This window comes from Natator depressus, chromosome 6 (assembly GCF_965152275.1).
Source record: "Natator depressus isolate rNatDep1 chromosome 6, rNatDep2.hap1, whole genome shotgun sequence".
Classification (NCBI taxonomy): domain Eukaryota; kingdom Metazoa; phylum Chordata; order Testudines; family Cheloniidae; genus Natator; species Natator depressus.
This window is the reverse complement of record NC_134239.1, coordinates 70012233-70030928: the sequence shown is the minus strand read 5'-3', so window position 1 is coordinate 70030928 and position 18696 is coordinate 70012233. Positions and strand designations below refer to the sequence as shown.

General features: G+C 46.4%; 1 protein-coding gene across 5 annotated transcripts in view; it reads left to right on the top strand.

Annotated features, from left to right (window-relative positions):
• Nucleotides 1–18696, top strand: part of TYRO3 (TYRO3 protein tyrosine kinase) — a 110067-nt gene that overhangs the window by 35580 nt on the left and 55791 nt on the right. The window contains exons 1-4 of one of the 5 annotated variants that reach the window (XM_074955666.1): nucleotides 3177–3859; nucleotides 8219–8367; nucleotides 12585–12685; nucleotides 16129–16299. In XM_074955666.1, the coding sequence (XP_074811767.1) occupies nucleotides 8264–8367; nucleotides 12585–12685; nucleotides 16129–16299 (376 nt within the window). In that variant the 5' untranslated portion in view covers nucleotides 3177–3859; nucleotides 8219–8263. Of the gene's footprint in view, nucleotides 1–3176; nucleotides 3860–4118; nucleotides 4387–8163; nucleotides 8368–12584; nucleotides 12686–16128; nucleotides 16300–18696 lie in introns of those variants that run through there. The other 4 variants (XM_074955664.1, XM_074955665.1, XM_074955667.1 and 1 more) reach the window with 4 other exon arrangements.

Sequence of the window (18696 nt, the reverse complement as noted above, 5' to 3'; positions counted from 1 at the left end):
TCCTCTGAATCTTAAAAGCATTCAAAAGTCACACGTTCTTTTTGATTTCTTCATGGTAATATAGCACTCCCCCGTAAGTTTTCCCACAGCAGTCTGCAGTCCAACTGGCAAAGTATCCAGGATTTCAGTCCAATTTTCACACAGTTCTTCGTCCTTATCATTTGAGGATATAACCGACTTCTGAGAAGATATGAGGCCAGATCCTCAACTGGTGTAAATCAGATGAATTCTATTGAATTCAATAGAGCTAGGCTGAGTTATTCCAGCTGAAAGTCAGGCCTATGGCCCTTAACAAAAAGTTCATATCACATAGTCACGTTTGCAGATAAAGCTGCTCCTGTAGGCTCGTTTTTCGGGACACTGGTAATTAGAGCTAGTTGAGAAACAGGAAAAAAAAATCTGGTGAACGTTTAGACAAATTTTTTCTATACTTGGTCAAAAACTTTTAAAATAATAACCATAAAATAACCTATTTCAGATCTCCCAGCATTTCTTAGGTGCATTCTCTATAGGTTCCTGGCCTTTACCTGAACTCATTGCCAAGATGAGGAGACAGGACTGTGTGTAAAATAGCACATCAGATAAAAATCTTTATGTACAATTGTTTATATCTCATATAAATCTCTTGGGGGTCAGATCTCTTTTTCTGTGTGTCATTTTTCTATTATTCCATCTTGTTCTCTGTTCATCTGCAGTTTGTTTCAATTATCTTGGCCGAGCACACTTGTATGTGAAACATTGTCTAATAATTACAGCATGGGCCTGGGAATCAGGAAATATGGGTCAGTCCTCAATTATGCCACTGACTCTCTGTGTGACTTTGATCAACTCACTTCACTTATCTATACCTGAATTTCCCATTTATCACTGCTTCAATTCCCCCTTCTCTAAATTGGGAATATTGATACCTACGCCAGAGGGATATTGTGACATTTGTAAACCTCAGCAGTTGAAATCCTTAGATGAAAGATGCTGTTGAAATGCAAAGAGTTCATATAATGCCCATTACTCTTCACACAAGGCTGCTAAACCTTGAGAACATAGTTACTTTCTATAAGCAATGGCCCACATAAATGTGTACATCAATATACAGCATATATAGCTAGATCTGTACATATGGATTTAAGGGAGAGATAGAGATTAGCTACAGTGATTATACTGGAGATGCTTTATGCTTTTAGCAATCATATACACTGAGCATCATAGCCCAAGAACTGACAAGAGCATCATAGTCCCCACAAAGGATCTGCCATGGATTCCTTACCCCAAGAGCACCATGGTTCCCTGCTAGCTGTTTGATATACCTGATTTGTCAGTGTCTCCTCCTTGCCTTTTCATTTCAGATTGTAGAAACAGAGGAGGGAGAGAAAACACATTTTCATTACAGTCATGCACCCCTACTTGGCATTGTTCCAACACCTTAGGGATTCCTAACAGAAATGCAAATGCATGAGGATTAGTATGAGTGCAGAGACCAGAGCCTGGGGCTTGGGAAACACTGGCATAAGTTATGGAACCCTGTTGTGCCTCAGTTTCCTCATCTGTAGAATGAGGATAGCAATACCTTCCTTCCTCACAGGGGACTTAATTCACAAATGCTTGCCGGGGGAGCCTGAGATGGAAGGCACCATATAAGTGCCACACATCTTAACTATGATTACAAATTGAAAATTGCACTGTGCTATAATGATACTTATGGCGCCTTTCTGCTATGGTTCGCAGGGTGACTATGATGAAAGGACAGAGTCAGGGCAGGGGGCTGGAACAATTTGTATAGTGGGGGTGCTGAGAGCCATTGAACCAAAGTGTAAACCCTGGATAGGATGGAAACCACTTCAAGCCACAGGGTGAGGCAGCACCCTCAGCATCCCTAGTTCCAGCACCTATGTGTCAGGCTATTTGTTATAACCGTCACAGGGTTCTTTTCCCCCTCACAAAAATAGCTCCATGGAAACTCGAAGCTAAAATCTGTTCCCTTTTCGTAGGCTACATCGTCCCTTACATTTTGACAAGTGGAGGGGACCCAAATCAAGCCGACTAGGTCTGGGGGACACAGAATATCTCCCAACTGTGCCAAAGCTCCTCTGCAGATGAGCTGCAGGGACTAGGATTCACATACTGGGAGGAGGCTGGCCTTGGTATCATTTCCCCACCATAAGCCTTGTGGGGAAATACCTCTCTACCATAATGCCTCATCAGTCAGCATTACCTTCTGTGCCTCACTGCTGCAGGCACTCCCAGTGAGGAGGGTTGAGGGCTTTGCTATGAGTGCAGAAGCAGTGCAGAAGCACAAGGGCATGGTGTGGATAACCCAGGCCTCTTCAGTGTTTGGGAGATCGGGGCTTGGGTCTGAAATGCCCAGTTGTGCTTGTGTCAGCACAATCCATTCCCTTGCTCCCAGATAGTTCAAGTCAACTCAGAGGCACTTCTGCTGGAGGAAACTGAGGCCAAAACTTTCAGACAAAGTTACCTAGTAAAATTAGGTTTCAGAGTAGCAGCCGTGTTAGTCTGTATTCGCAAAAAGAAAAGGAGGACTTGTGGCTGAATGCATCCGATGAAGTGAGCTGTAGCTCACGAAAGCTTATGCTCAAATAAATTTGTTAGTCTCTAAGGTGCCACAAGTCCTCCTTTTCTTTCTAGTAAAATTGATCTCTTAAAGCCATAGTTAGACACCAGTACAAGTGGCCTGATTTTCACATGCAGTGATCAAGCCCCCAGTGACTCTCACTGATTTCATTAAGAGGTATGAGTGCTCAGCATCTTTGAAAATCAGGCCACTTATTTAGGAGCCTGTATATGGGTTTAGGACCCTAATGAGCACCCACATTTGAATTTTTTTTTGCTCTCAATCTCCTTCTCCTAAACGGATTTTTCCCCCCTGTGTAGTGGACAAGCTAACGGCAAAATGGTTTTCCTCCACCCCACAAGCATGCCCCCTTGTTTGTTGTAGGGTTGCTCACCAGAGAGCTGGCCTGCTGGCATTTATTTAAAATAATAAATAGCACCAAAGCATTTCCTTGGGGGGGTAAAAGCCATATAAAGAATTACCTGGACCTTGCAAATAAACTCTTGCCAGGAAGGTAGGTTACATTTTGACTGATGCAACCTCGAATATCCCTTTCCATCAGGAAATTCCTGGGGGGAGACACTGACTCTGCAGATCTGTTATTTTCCACTTTATTAAAAGTTCAGGAAGCTTGGATAATAAATAGATTATATAAATATTCATGAGGAGTGATGTCATAGGTAGGTGTGTGTGCGGGGGCGGGGGGTGCAAACCAGCTCTGTGACTGCCTGACAGCGCCATTTCCTGGAGGAAGAACAGGAATAAGAAGAGCCGAAGGAATTAGCAGCCGCAGCAGCAGAAGGTGGCCAGAGCGAGAGAAGCAGCCGTGGCTGCGGGGACTCCATGCAGCCCGAGGCCAGCAGAGGGAGACCGCCCTACCTTGCATTCCCTCTCGTGTAGAGTGACCCGCTCTGGGAGGAGGGAGGACAAAGCGATCGGGAGTTTGGGGGCTTCCTGAAACTTCCCCTACACACTCCTCCTCCCCGGGCTGGCGCGGGGCAGCAGCAGGGCCCGCTCCCGCTGAGCGAGCCCGGGGGAAGCGGCGTGAGAAGTTTGCACTGCAGCCTCCCCTGGGAGCTTCTTGGCAAAGGGCACCGCTTTGGGGAGGGGGGTTCCTTCCTCCTCCTCTCGGAGCAAGAAGCAGCCGCCAGCGTGGAGCTGGGGGGGATGCGGCTGCTGACGATGAAGATGCGGGAGAGATGGAGATGAAGCAGAGCATGGGGATCCCGGGGCTCCTGTTGCTGCTGCTGGGACTATGGGCTCTGGCGCTCCGGGACGCGGCTGCTGAAGCAGGTAAGGCTGCCGGGGCACAGGAGGGAGAATTGCCGCTCGCCCGGGCTGGAGGCTGAGCGCCGACCCTGGCAGGCTCTGTAAGGGGCTGATCTTCCGAGGGGTAACGAGGAAACGTTCGGCCCAGCGCTCCTCGGCTGCTGCCTTGTTATTGAACCTGGCGCCCAGCCAGCGGCTGGTGGCTTTTGCCCTGATCGTCAATTTCGTACCGAGCCGGAGCGCTGGGTCCGCCCCACCCCAGCGCGTGTAAAGCTCCTGCTGACACGGCACGAACTCCGCTCCTGGGGCTGGACTGCGCGCGGGAGAGGGGTTCCCCCCGGGGGGAGGGCTCCCTTTCAAGACCGACACACTGCACTTGACGGAGTCCTTCTAGTCTTGAGCGTATTGCTCAGATCCTCACCTACTGCCTAGTCAGCTGGAGCTGAGACAAGTGCCACGCCGCTGGAGAACACTATATTTTATGGGGGAGGAGAGGGAAGGTGACTGTTAGCATTTTGGAGGGCTGTGGTCTACCTGCGCGATCTATGATTGTGAGTTACTCTGCATGAACTGTTTTCAGCAAACTAATTTTTTTAAAAAAAACGTAGCTTCTTTTTTATTGTTGCCCAATTGCCCGTAAACAGGTCTTGATTTTGACAAACTTAGTTGCTGTTTTCAACGGCATGACCGTTTCTGTGAACAATTTTTAGCGTATACCTTCTGGAAATGGTTGGGATGCACTGTTTGCTCTTTGCACCATGTGTTTGGTCACCCAACTGGCATGGTAATATTTCTGTCCCCTGATGGGATGCCTTGGCCATAAAGAGTGCTGAAAGTGAGGCTCCTCAATCCATATTTAGGCACCTAAAGAAGTGGCCTAATTTTCAAAAGTGATGCTTGACGCCTCTGACGATGAGACAGTGCATTTATGGATCAGGCCATCTGTGCCTAAATGTGGGTTGAGGAGCCACAGTAGGCACCTACATTTGAAAATGTTGCCCCCAAGTTTTCTATCTCCCACACATGATTTCCTTTGTAGCAGAGGTTGACTTCAATGGGACCTGCTGATCGCTCAGCTCTTTTGAAATTCAGATTGCTTATTTATGTGCCTATATTTGGGGAGGGTCTAAGTATACATAATCCTGCCTCAGTGTGTTTGGGGGTGGACTAGATAACCTCTTGAGATCCCTTCCAACCCCACATTTCTATGGATTAAGGAGCCTAACTTTAGGCATCCATATTTGAAAGTCTTGTCCATAAGCTTTAAAAACATAAAGATGTCCCCTTTCTGTTTGTGAATTATCCACCAATGTTTGCCTATGTGTGACTAATAACAAAAGCTTTCCAAAATGGTGAAGAGAGCACTTCTAGTGCAAATGCTCATGGGAATACTGATTCAACACTCGTATTTATGAACCTTATGCTTGCTGTGAATATTCTTGTGAATAAGACCTGGATGGTGGCAAATAAATAGAGTCCTGAATACCAGTTAATTGAGTCAGTGGGAATGTTTGCAAATGTATTGTTCCTGTATTTGCAGAGCTCAGATTGCTATATAGGAAGGCCAGGTGATAATCCATTTCTATATGGCTTTTGTTTGTTTGCCTTCTAGCCTACATTTTCCTAGTTTCACCTACAAGAAGACATACAAAGATTTGATTTTATAGCCTAATCCTTCCACAGACACGTTTCTTATTGACTTCACTGGGAATTTAGGTCTCAATCCTACATTTAGATCCACATGGGTGGAGCACTGTTGGTTTCAAGGGTTTGCCTTGTAGATTTTGATTGCTAGATTGGGGACCTCAGGTATCAAAGGAATGGAAGGTCTTTTTGCCTTAGTAGGTAGAAGTCTGCAGTTATCTGTTTCTCCCTCCACTCCAAAAACAACTTCAAAAAACTTCTGTCAGTAGTAATCAAAAGGTACAGAGATGATAAACTAACAAGTAAAATACACTGTGCACAGGGACAACTTGTGCACTCATTTGTTGCCCATTCTGTCTGATAGGCAGTACGAAGTTAATATGATTTCATTTCCTAATCAGTTATGAATCTTTACTTCTACAGTGCTCACATTTTGGGGGGGAATAGCTAGTTTTTATTTCCTGCACTTAGTAAAAATGTAATGAGGTAAAAACGGGGAGTGGGAGAGTAGGCGGAGGACTACTGGAAAGTAAACATTAATCTTAACTTCTCAAATGTACAAAAAACCCAAGCACCCAACCTGGGTGCACCGTTCCCTTCTCTTCAGAAAAAGGTGCTGCAGCTGAACTGCATCTTACGGATGACAGAAATGTGTGTCTGTTAAAAATCCCCACGTTATTGTTTTCCCTTTCCTTTCAGCTCACCTCGACTTGTGGATTACACAGAAGTGCTGTTGAAAATAGCCAAATAGAGTATAGTTAGCACTGTCCTTTAATTTCTTGCATAATCAGTTTGGCTGGGAACTGAAACCTTTGAAGGCCTTCCAGATATCTTGTTGTGTACATTGTGATTAACCCTTTTCGGCAAAGCAGACTGTAGCAAGCGAAGTCATTTGCTGTTTCAGTAAGACACCTATTATGAAAGAGTGTCTGCCAATTTGTGTGTGCATTTGGATACCTGGCTACATTAGGTTTATAAAAACAGATGGATGTACTGTGAAATTTTAATGCTCTGTTTCAATATTATGCATGGTGAGAAGGAGGATGCTTTCTGGGACACACTGGGACGTGTAATTTATGCCACTTTCACGTTAAGTAATCTGAGGTTAGATCATCCTCCCTCAGTTAGGTGATTAATTCCTTTGCCCAACCAAAGCATTGCTGCACCTAAAATTAAATGATCACTTTACTAGTTTCAGTGCTCTTAGTAAATTTGCTAAATTAACAGCTCTTCATCTTTATTTACAGTTGCTAAAACACAGCTGAAAATACGCAAAATATTTTTCTGATATCACTATGCCATGGAAGCATTTACCGCTGTTACCAGGGGGATGCCATGTAATGGCAAACGGGAAATGGGGTACCAGACTATTTCTGTATTCAAATGCAATTCATGCTGTGAAAAAGTTTGAGAACAGCCTGGCTACATGCTTAATTAAGGGCAATCTTGGCTTCACAGTGTTTTTCTGTCAGGGTGTGGTGGGCTGGAATGTCATCTGGTGATAGAACTGACCGCATGTGAGCAGAGCTAGGGTCATAATTCTGCACGGCTGGTCAAGGGCAACATAGTGATGGTCAGGTTAACCTTTCTCTGAAGGATCCGGGATAGGCCACTAACAGAGGTAGGATACCAGACTAGACTGAACCATTGGTCTGTTTTAGTCTGCCAGTCCCTGTGCTAATGGAAAGGAAAAGACTACTTTCCCCAGCAGGACTGGATATTTTACCTCTGTCTTCCACCTTTCTGCTTTATCCAAGGTCTCCTTTTCTCCCCTCATTCCTCATATACATGCCCATCTTTAAAATATGCACTTATCCAGTTGGTTTCTGTGTTTTTACAAGGTGACATATTCCACACATTCACTTCTCATTGAGGGGAGTGCTTCCCACCCACACGCAACTGCGCTTTGGGCCAAATGCTGATCACTTTTACACCAATGTCAGTCACAGCAACTCCTCTGATTTCAGCGGAGTTATGCTAGATTTACACTGATGTAGCAGATCCAAATTAGGCCGTTTGTCTGTTCTGGAGATACACAGTGGCTGGCTGAAGTATTCTCCCACCACATACTATGGAAAAATGTGTTCTGGAAACAGTTTTTTCCCTCTGATAGGAATCCTTTAAAGTATGCTTTACTTTCACTGGGTTTATAAATTGCATTGGAGCTTTTGTAATGCAGTGGAACAGTGTACACTGAGTAACCTGCTGTGATTGAGTCTAAAATCCCAGTTCTTTACAAATGCGTACAGTGGAACAGAAGTGATGGCTTAGTAGTAGTATAGGAACATACCATAGCAGCTGAAAAGTGAGAGAGGGCCTGGGGGCGGCATGATACCACTCTGAGGGAACACACACATCACCACTGGCAAGCACTGCTGTGAAGAAGCCTACGGCATTCCTATCTAGCTGTAACTGGGTGCTGCTGTGTGGAAGCTCATCCTGCTGCTATCCAAATTGGCACTGGCTTTGAAGAAGCCCTGTACAGATTAAGCCTCTGCCATTTTCAAGTAATTTGGAATGTCAGTGTTCTCATCTTCTCATCATGAAACAAACATAATAACGCTCTGGCGAGGCAGTTAGAAAACTGTGCAGTGTATTCTTGTACTGTATGTCCTTACAGACCACCAACCTAGATTAATTTGCTGTACTCCAACCCCCACTTCTTTTGGGGCTGGGGAGGAGGAGTATATTTTTTTTTTTTTAGGTATGAAATTGACAGGATCTCCAATCAAATTAAAGGTGTCGCAGGGTCAGCCGGTGAAACTAAATTGCAGCCTCGAGGGAATGGAGGACCCAGAGATGTTGTGGATCAAGGATGGAGCGGTGGTGCAGAGTGTAGACCAGGTGTACATTCCAGTAGATGAAGAACACTGGATCGGTTTCCTCAGGTACAACAGCTGTGGAGGAGATAGACTATTATGGAAGCTACTGGGCCAAATTCTGCTGTCAGTTACTTCAGTGGAACCCCACTGACCACCATGTGATTGTACCTTTATACCTTGCCTGGGCATGACTGAGAGTGGAATTTGATCCACTGTGTTTAAGTCACTAAGGAAGGGTTGAATTGTAGCTGGGGGAATCTGACAAGGCTCCTAGATACTGTGGTGATGGGTGCTTTGGAAATGCCTGTGATAGATAGACAGGTGGCCAAGAGGAGAAAGGTATTGCTTATCCTATTAGCAGTTCTTTACGCCATCCAGTCCTGTGGAATCTCTGCTGAAATTGTGAAGAGATATTTAGCCTTATTTCTGTCCACTCCCTTTAAAAAGAAATTTAACACTTTTCTCCCATTCTGTGTTGTATGCACATCTGAGTGATATCGTGGGTACAGAATGGCTCAAAGGATTATTAAATGGGAGCAAAGCCTCTCACTTTAAATCTCCAGTTCAAATCCAGCCTCAGTCAGTTGTGTCTAAGGGTCATTGCTATCTGAAGTCTCTTCAGTGGTCACAGCCCAGTTACCAGTAAATAGTTCTTCACCACCACAGTTGGTAGCCTTGCTGCAAGTCTCAGCAGAGGACTGAATAGACCTGGAGACTGAATTACCCCATCAAATTCTTCCCGGGGGTCCCCCTAGGCCAGAGCTAAGGATCATTGCCAGGGTGGTCAGGGGAAGCTTTTGCTGGTTCTGTCCATGCTGTATCTAGATAATCAATAGGGAGCTTTCAGTCCAGCTCCTTTACCAGCACTGGAAAATGAACAAAACACAAAGCAGCATGGTAGGATGCTTTCACCTTGTTTGTTCTAATAAGCTCTGCAGTGCAGCTGGAAGCTTACATTCTGACCTGGATAAATAAGTTCTCTCTCTTACAATCATTAATTCTTTTCCTCTCCCTCTCTCTGACTAAAAGGGTTAGGTGTCCTAATTAAAATTAGATTCTTGGGACCACATTTCAATCCTGTTTGGAGAGGAGGATTTGTCACGCACACCATCCCTTAGTCATTCCAGCATATTTACTCCAGCATTTATATCAGGCCTGCTGTTGTCAGAGGTCCAAAAAGCTGCCTGTAGGGCCAGCCTTTTATACCTTTTCTTCAGCAGAAGGTGGCCTCTCGTGCGTCCCGGGGGTAGTAGTGGGTTAAGCAAGGGCCCACGCTCCATCTCAGACTCCTTTCTCCCTGCATAAAGGGAGCCTGGTACCAACAGCACGCTCTGAGAGAGAATGTACTTGGAACTGCCAGGCTCAGTCTAGGATCACCCATTCGCAAACACAGGCCTCCTCGCCTCCTTTGGATTAGCATATCTTGGGGTTTAATACCTGTCACTAATAGGGTTGCCAACTGTCTAATCACACAAACCCGAACACCCTTGCCCTGCCCCTGCCCCAAGGCCCCGCCCCTTCTCTGAGGCCCTGTCCCACTCACTCCATCCCCCCTCTCTCCATCGCTTGTTCTCCCCCATCCTCACTCACTCTCACCGGGCTGGGACAGGGGGGTGGGGTGCAGGAGGGGATGCGGGCTATGGGCTGGGGCTGAGGGGTTCCAAGTGTGGGAGGGGGCTCCAGGCTGAGCCTGGGGCAGGGGGTTGTGATGCGGGAGGGTGTGCGGGGTGCAGGCTCTAGGAGGGAGTTTGGGTGCAGGAGAGGCCTGGGGCAGGGGATTGGGGTGCAGGAGGGGGTGCGGGTTCTGGGAGGGAGATTGGGGTGCGGGCTCGAGGAGGGGGCTCAGGGCTGGGGCAGGGGGTTGGGGTGCAGGAGGGGGTGAGGGGTGCAGGCTCCGGGTGGATGGCGCTTACCTCAGGCAGCTCCCAGTTGGCAGCGCCGTGGGACTAAGGCAGATTCCCTACCTGCCCTGGCCCCACACCACTCCCAGAAGCAGCCGGCACGTCCCTGTGGCCTCTGGGACAGGGGGCTCCACGTGCTGACCCTACCTGCAGGCACTGCCCCCGCAGCTCCCATTGGCCACAGTTGTTGGCCAATGGGAGCTGTGGAGTCAGCGCTTGGGGCCGGACTTTTAGTGGCCTAAAATCTCCCAGTTTGGCTTCAGTAGCCTCCGGGAGATAGAGCCCGATTCCGGGAGACTCACAGTGAAACCAGGAGGGTTGGCAACCCTAGACGAGTTCCTGGGATTTCATGGATTAATACAAAAGGGACCAGTAGATCATCTAGTCTGACTTCTTGCATAACACAGGCCATCACATTTCACTCAGTTGCCCCTATACTGAGTGAGCCCAATAGGCTAAAGCATTTCAGTTCTCAGGAGACTAAGCTGCTGTGTGCCACAAGCAGAGAACAGGAGAGACCAAGGTGCCACCAATGCCCTGTAATGGCAGGGGAGTGATTAGGTAGGATATGCCCAGATGATCCCAGCCAGTGAACCATGCATCATGCTGCATAGGACAGCAAAACAAAAACCCCAAAGTCCCAATTAATCTGATCTAGGGGAAAATTCCTTCCTGACCCAAACCTGGCAATCAGTCTGACCCTGAGCATCTGAGCAAGACCCCTCCAGCCAGGCATCTAGACACAGGATTCTTTTTACCACTTCACGGCAGTCATCCACCCTGTTCAGTGTCCCATCTTCAGCTACGGTCAATCTCTGACGCTAAAAATCCCCAAACAGAATACATCTAGCCAGTTGTGCATGGGGGGAGGGGAACTCTTCCGGACCCCTGCAGTGAACTGTCTGAAACTTCAAAGCATGAGACTTGATTATAGATGAACAGGCTGCAATAAACCTTCCTCTGATAGGAAAAATCTGTGTGCAGTAATCCACTCTGCAGCACTGCATCATATACCATCTCCATTATAGTCCCCGCCCCCAGATTAAGGACTTTTTTGTCTCCCCACACTCCCTCGTTCTCCTGGTCTGATCTCCATAGCCCTTTCTCACCCCTCATACTCCTCCACTGACAATAGCTCCACAGCATCAGAGCTGAGTTTGGGTGCTGGATCTAGATATGGCCATTTTCTTTTTCTGTTTCCTTCTTCCTCCTAAAGTGATCATTTCAACCACCCACTGCTTTATGACTTTCTCCTACAGTCACTGTGTTTCAGAACATGCGGCTGGACGGGCAGGACAGCTGGTTTCATCTGAAGGTACAGCTCTGAAAATCAGGCTGTAGTGGGAGCATTTTCTTCCCTTCCCTCTTCCACCCTGCACATTTACCCCATCACCAAGACCAACTGTTGGCATAAAAAAAGGGAGCATCAGATCTGCTCGGGGTCCCTGCATGGCAGCAGATGCATGGCTGCAACATCACAAGGGTGCATTTTGCATTTGTATAATCAAAGGGCACTCTCACGTTCTCTGCGGTCTTTGGTACCTGAGACCCTGAAGCCTCAACTCCTGGAGCAAATTCTGCCTTATAACTGAGGGCAGAATTTCCCCCTCGAGGTCTAAAACTCTGATACCACTTAGGCCACAGTTCTGCCTTCACTTGCATGGATCACCTCTCTTGGAAGTCAATGGGAGCTGCACCGGAGTGAGTCAGACCAGACTTGGGCTCTCAGGGTCAGATCCTCAGCTGGAGTAAATCAGCATGGCTTCATTGAAAACACTAGTCAAGGATCTGGCCCCTGGTGGTTTGTAGTATGATCAGATCAGTTAGCTAGAAGCGTTCCTGGGATAAGAACAATGCTGAGTAGGGGCAGAGTGAAGGAGTGTCACTTCTGACCCATCAGTCGTTGTGAGGGTTTGTGCAATCAATCCTGTCCCTAACGGAAGCACAGCATTTGCATTCTCAGCAGGTATGTGAATTGGAGCTGCTGGCTAGGGATGATTTAGTAGTTCAAGTAGACTCTTTGGAATCACAAGTTCAGAATCCAAACTAGTTAGCCCCTTAATTTACCTACCTTGAAAATATAAAGTGCCATGTTATTTCCTGTTTGTAGATATTTCAGATGAGGGCCTCTCTGCTCTGCGTGGGTATTAAAAATCCCCCAACACCTCTCACAGAAGTAGGACTTGACCCAAAGTATCTCTGTTCTCTATCCACTGTTGTGCCGCATGCTTTGTGCTGGTTAGCTACTGCCCTCCTCCCCAGAGGTGGCTACATATCAGTGGTGGTGTGTGTGTATCTAGTTTTCCTAGTGCTTTAGGATTCTCTGGGATGACAGTTGCTTCAGACATGTAAAATATCAATATGTTTTTTCACTCTTTTCAGTTTGAAATCCGTTGAGCGGACAGATTCTGGGAAGTACTGGTGCCAGACTGAGAACAAAGGGAAGAAGGAAGAAACGCAACAAGTGTGGCTCATAGTGGAAGGTAAGGAGGAGGAGTGCTAGCTTCCCTGTAGGGCTTTCTCATGTTGGGATCACACTAGTAGAAGTGGTCAGAGGAGATTGCCCCAGGCTCTCCAGTCTTTGCACAGATGGGGACAGTAGCAGGAACTGTAAAGTACCACAGCGAACTAATTAAGGCACAGGACTAGGAAGTGATAGTGGCGGCAGCTGCACTGGAAGAGTATGTATTAGTTCACGGGTTCTCAGTTTTTAATTCTGCAGACCAGGAAATAAGTGAAGAATCGTCTCATGGACAAATGTCCCCTCCAACCTCCTAATCCCGCGTTGCTTGGGTCTTCAAATGGCTCATTCTGCAGGTCACCAGGAAGAGCTCCACAGACCATTGCTTATTCACAGACCATAGTTTTAGTACCATTCTCTTAGTTTCATGAGAAGCACTTTCCTTTAGAATTTCCATGATCAGTGTTGCTTCGAACGGAAGTGTTTTGAACTATAGCAAAGTTTACTCAAGTTAAGTGTATAATCTTTGATGCATTTTGCACAGCAATCTGGCCTGGTAAATGTAAAGCTTCTACACGTTTGTCCAATAAGAAAAGGAGGACTTGTGGCACCTTAGAGACTAACCAATTTATTTGAGCATAAGCTTTCGTGAGCTACGGCTCACTTCATCGGATGCATACTGTGGAAAGTGTAGAAGGTCTTTTATACACACAAAGCATGAAAAAATACCTCCCCCCACCCCACTTTCCTGCTGGCAGTAGCTTATCTAAAGTGATCACTCTCCTTATAATTATACTCATTATCATAATTATACTCGCTCATTATAAGGAGAGTGATCACTTTAGATAAGCTATTGCCAGCAGGAGAGTGGGGTGGGGGGAGGTATTTTTTCATGCTTTGTGTGTATAAAAAGATCTTCTACACTTTCCACAGTATGCATCCGATGAAGTGAGCCGTAGCTCACGAAAGCTTATGCTCAAGTAAACTGGTTAGTCTCTAAGGTGCCACAAGTCCTCCTTTTCTTTTTGCGAATACAGACTAACACGGCTGTTACTCTGAAATTTGTCCAATAGTTACCCAAGCCAGAGTGGATAGGTGGTGCCATATAGTCTGTAGCCATACCTCCTTAGGCTATGATCACATTAGGTCTCAAGCATTAAGGCTGCTTAGTATTTGAACAGGAGATCTGCAAGAACAGCCAGTTTCCACCAAGAAGTTGTACTGTTGCTTTAATAGGTGGTACTCGTGTCTCTAGGCCAGAGCTGAACGAGTGTCCCTGCATAGTCCTAGGGGGCATTGTGCTGCTGGGGGGTGCTGCGTTTTGGACGGAAATTTGAAGCCAGGGTCCTAGTCATTCATAGTCATTCAAGCTTTCATAGCAGTCTTCACAAGAATAGGGTGTTCATCCTGCTATCCCTCCTGACTCAATTCCAGTGTTTTGTCAATGTAACATTTCCTCTACAGCTTCAACTGGAGAAAAAATGTTATAGATAAAAATATCCCCAATTGTATAGTGTTGCTGGTTCACAAAGGCTACCATGTTTCACTCCAGAGGTGGCTACAGTAGAGTGGTGAGTGTGTGATCCCCATATATACAGTTTCGGTGAGGTTTGGCATCCTTCAGGAGAAAACGCTACACAAATATAGGTTATTAGAATTATCTAGCCCAGGTGAACTTGAATGACTTCATAAGCATTTATTTATCTAAAATCTAAGACCAAATCTTATAGGCTATATTCAGGCAGACATCTTATTGCTCGTAGTTGCCCTGAACTGTGACAATTTAATCTTTGGCTAATTCTTTTCTGGTTTGTGGTTGAGTGCAGCTGTTGTTTCAACGTTCTTATGGAACTGAATTTTTAATGTATGGCAAAGGAACCTAAGCTAGGCACCTTTTATATGTATAAAACATTTCAATGGAAGCATCCAGATATGTTGGCCATAGGCTCTTTGGGCCTCAGTTTCCCTATCTGTAAAATGGGGCTAACATTGTCATTAAAAGCCACCTCAGAAGTTTGTGTTGAGGCTTAATCATTTTGGGTGGGTGTGACATTCCAGGGTGCAATCCAGACCAGTGGAGGGCCTGTGTCAGCCTTGCCCTGCAACCAAGGGTGCCTCACAATGCTTTGCTGCTCTAGCTTCCAACCTGGGCTTCTCACAAACATCGTGCAGGTCACACCCTGCGTGTCTGTGTATAGCCACAGCCCTGGTCCAGCAGCCTGTCAGCAAACACCAGCCACATTCTGGCTTTCAGCAGCCTTGGTTACTATTTGCAGGGTGATGCCAACACACTCTCCGTCCCAGATCGTCCCCCAGAAACATGTGTTCTGCACTGGCCAGCCCACTCCTGGGCAGTCCAGATATATTAGGTCCGTTGCCCTGTAAGGGGATTAATATACAACAATCTGCTGCCTTAAATGGAGTTACCCAAACAATCCACAACACTGGATTAGTTTAATTAAAGAATAAAACAAGTTTAGTTAATTATAAAGAGAGAGGTTTTAAGTGAATACAAGTAATGAGGCATTAAAGTCAGCCATGGCTGCAAGAAAAATAAAGATAAAATGCTTTCTAAATGTCACAAACTTGACTTGGTTCAAGGTGAAGCTTTTCCCCCATGCTTTTGGTACATTGCCGACCAAACTCTCCGGCCAGGATCTGCTCTCAAAGTCCAACAACTGCTTCTCTTGTCTTAGGTGAACAGACAGAGGTGGGTAGGGAGAAAGAATTTGGGGTGGTTTTGCACCTTATTTTTATAGCTCAATCATCCTTTGAAAACATTTTCCTGAGCGTGACCTCTACTTAAAGTTCTTTCCAGCTGAGAGCAAGGAGACATGGAGCCTGAGGGAGGAAGGGGGCTTCATGCTGTTTCTTTTCACCGATGTATGCTGAAATGCAGATTTTCTTTGTCTTCTTCCCCTTCTCACTGTCTGAGGACTCTGTTTACAGCTTATATGCAAATTGAGGCAAAGGCACATCCCTTTGTTTAAGACAGGCCTGCCTGACCAGTTCTACCAGAGCTACAGGAGTTTGAACATGTGCCTTTATCATCATACAGGGGAGATTTCTTAGCTTTGCACATAATGTTGCTACATACATTTCACCATGAAATTATTTACCAGTGAGTAATTAGTTTTCAAACAATACCTCACAAGGCACATTTTGGCCAGAGATTATTATAGTGGTGTGTAGGGTGTGAATTCAGTCACAAGGTGACTTTCAAAAACCTTCAGGGAACAGGTGCTCAGGTCCTACTGACTTTCAGTGAGAGATGGAGGCCTTAATGCCCGGAGCTGCTGTTGAAGATGTAACCCTGGCTGTTTGTGGAGGGCTCTGAGTTCTCCAGGGGGTGGCTCGCTGCTCTATAAGCGCTGGGTATTAGTGTTAATGAAAGAAAGTGGGAATGTCCTGGTGGAGGCAGAGGGAAACTCTCCTACTACTACACCTTTGTGTTTGCCTTTCTAGGTGTGCCCTACTTTACTGTGGAGCCGGAAGATTTGTCTGTATCCCCTAACGCCCCATTCCACATGGCCTGTGCTGCCATTGGCCCTCCTGAGCCAGTGACAATTGTCTGGTGGATGGGAGACTCCAGAGTGGGGCTTCCGGACATCTCCCCCTCGATCCTAAATGTGTCAGGTAAGTCTGCCTCCAAGATTAATGTCACACAAGGAGGGCGGGGGGAAGAGGAGAAGAGAGCTCTTTTGCTGCCATGTGACAAGGCCTGCAGTGATACCAGAGACCCGTGTAATAGGAGACTGGGTCTTGGGCACACTGTGATGCTAAAAGCTGGAGATTAGGACAAACACATATCCAGTATATGGCACAGGTCCCAAAGAGGTAATTGTTCCCCAGGACATCTTCCATAGGAATACAAGGCACGGGTCCTGCAGCGCTTGGAGTGGTGTGGATGGCCACATGCTGCTGGAAAATGACATGTTGGAGGCCTCTACTGTAGCTTCACCTCTTGGGGGTGTGCTTGGTTTAATTAGATTAATCTGCTTGTAATATTTGTCTTATGAATCCAGATGCCTCCAGCCAGTGCCCAATGTAGCTTTCGTGAGCTACAGCTCACTTCATCGGATGCATACTGTGGAAAATACAGCAGATGTTTTTATACGCACAAACCATGAAAAAATGGGTGATTATCACTACAAAAGGTTTTCTCTCCCCCCACCCCACTCTCCTGCTGGTAATAGCTTATGCAAAGTGATCACTCTCCTTACAATGTGTATGATAATCAAGGTGGGCCATTTCCAGCACAAATCCAGGGTTTAACAAGAATGTCTGAGGAACGGGGTCGGGGGGTGGGGGTGGGGTGGGGTTGTGAGGAAAAAACAAGGGGAAATAGGTTACCTTGCATAATGACTTAGCCACTCCCAGTCTCTATTCAAGCCTAAATTAATTGTATCCAATTTAATCAAGGTGGGCCATTTCCAACCTGGATTTGTGCTGGAAATGGCCCACCTTGATTATCATACACATTGTAAGGAGAGTGATCACTTTAGATAAACTGTTACCAGTAGGAGAGTGGGGTCAGGGGAGAGAAAACCTTTTGTAGTGATAAACACCCATTTTTTCATGGTTTGTGCGTATAAAAACATCTTCTGTATTTTCCACAGTATGCATCCGATGAAGTGAGCTGTAGCTCACGAAAGCTTATGCTCAAATAAATTGGTTAGTCTCTAAGGTGCCACAAGTACTCCTTTTCTCTCTACACCCACTGTCCCAATCTCATGGCACCTCACAGAGCTTTAATCTCTTAGGAAAAGCGACTTGGGGCCGCAGCAGAGGGCTGTCTAGCCCTCAGAACACCAAGGGTGGAGCCGACTCCAGCTGCATTCTTAGTGCATTCGTTCATCACAGGTGGCCTCGTTCACCCCTCCTCCCCCCAGACACGCACACACCAAGAGGCCAGCTTTTCCTGGTTTAGGGCAGCGTTGTTCTGAGTTAAGCTGGAACGAGGTTGTTAAGACTGGAGATCCCGCATCTTCTGTCCTTGTGGAGAGTCTCAGTGGAGGTAGCTAGCGTCTGCTCTCACCCTTGGGACACAGCTCCCCCTGCCAGGCAGAGCAGTGCTCCACTCCAAAGTACTGAGCAGTCTGGGAATTATTCAATATCTTTTTTTTTAACCATGAGGAGGCTTAAAAAAATAATCCTCTTGACTTGAAACCCAACTCGCGGTTACTTACAAAATTTAACTCCCCAGAGTCCTCTGGCCTTTGCCTGTTGGCTCTTGCCTTTGAAACAGAAGCTGTGTATGCTGATACCAGTGGTCAGAGTTCCCAGGCATGTCAAAACAGCAGGTCTGTCGGGGCAGGAGAACATACTTTCTTCTGCCAATACAAGCATCAAATCACTAAGGAAAATAATAATAAAGCCATAACTAAAAAGCAAATGTCTTGAGATCAAAGTCAACAATCGGCCCCCGATTGAACAGGGAAAGGACTGTTGGACAGAGTGTGATGGGAGCTTGGTTCACAATCTTCTGGGCAGGGACTGTGTTTCCCTCTGTGTTGGGAAATTGCCTGCCATGTTTTGGGTGCTGCTGCTGCGATCCAAATAATAACAACAATAATAGTACCTGCTTTGTTGCCAGCTGGAATGTCTTTCGCTGTGGTTTGGTGGGATCAGTGGAAGGTATTAAAATGTGTCATTCTTTCTATCGCTCATTGTAGTCTCTTCTTTCCTGCTCTGCCTCCTTTGCCACCCCTCCTCCTTTTCAATACCTGTCAGTTTCAGTCCCTGTGAAGATGAGTCAAGCACAGCAAGGGCAGGCACCATGCAAGCTACTCCACACAGCTTTGAGATGGCATCTCCATCCTAACTTGCACACACAGCTGCTGCAGTAGTCATTGACCTCGCTTGAACAGAACCTGTAAAGCATATTAGGGCCATGTGTAGCAAGAGCAAGTGCTGGATGCACTTCTCCAGGCAGCTTTGCCAATGCCTCTCAATCCTGATTAATCTGTAAGCATCAATCTCGGGCTTCCCCTGAGAAGCTTGCCAATAGTACTGCATTACATTTTGGCTTTG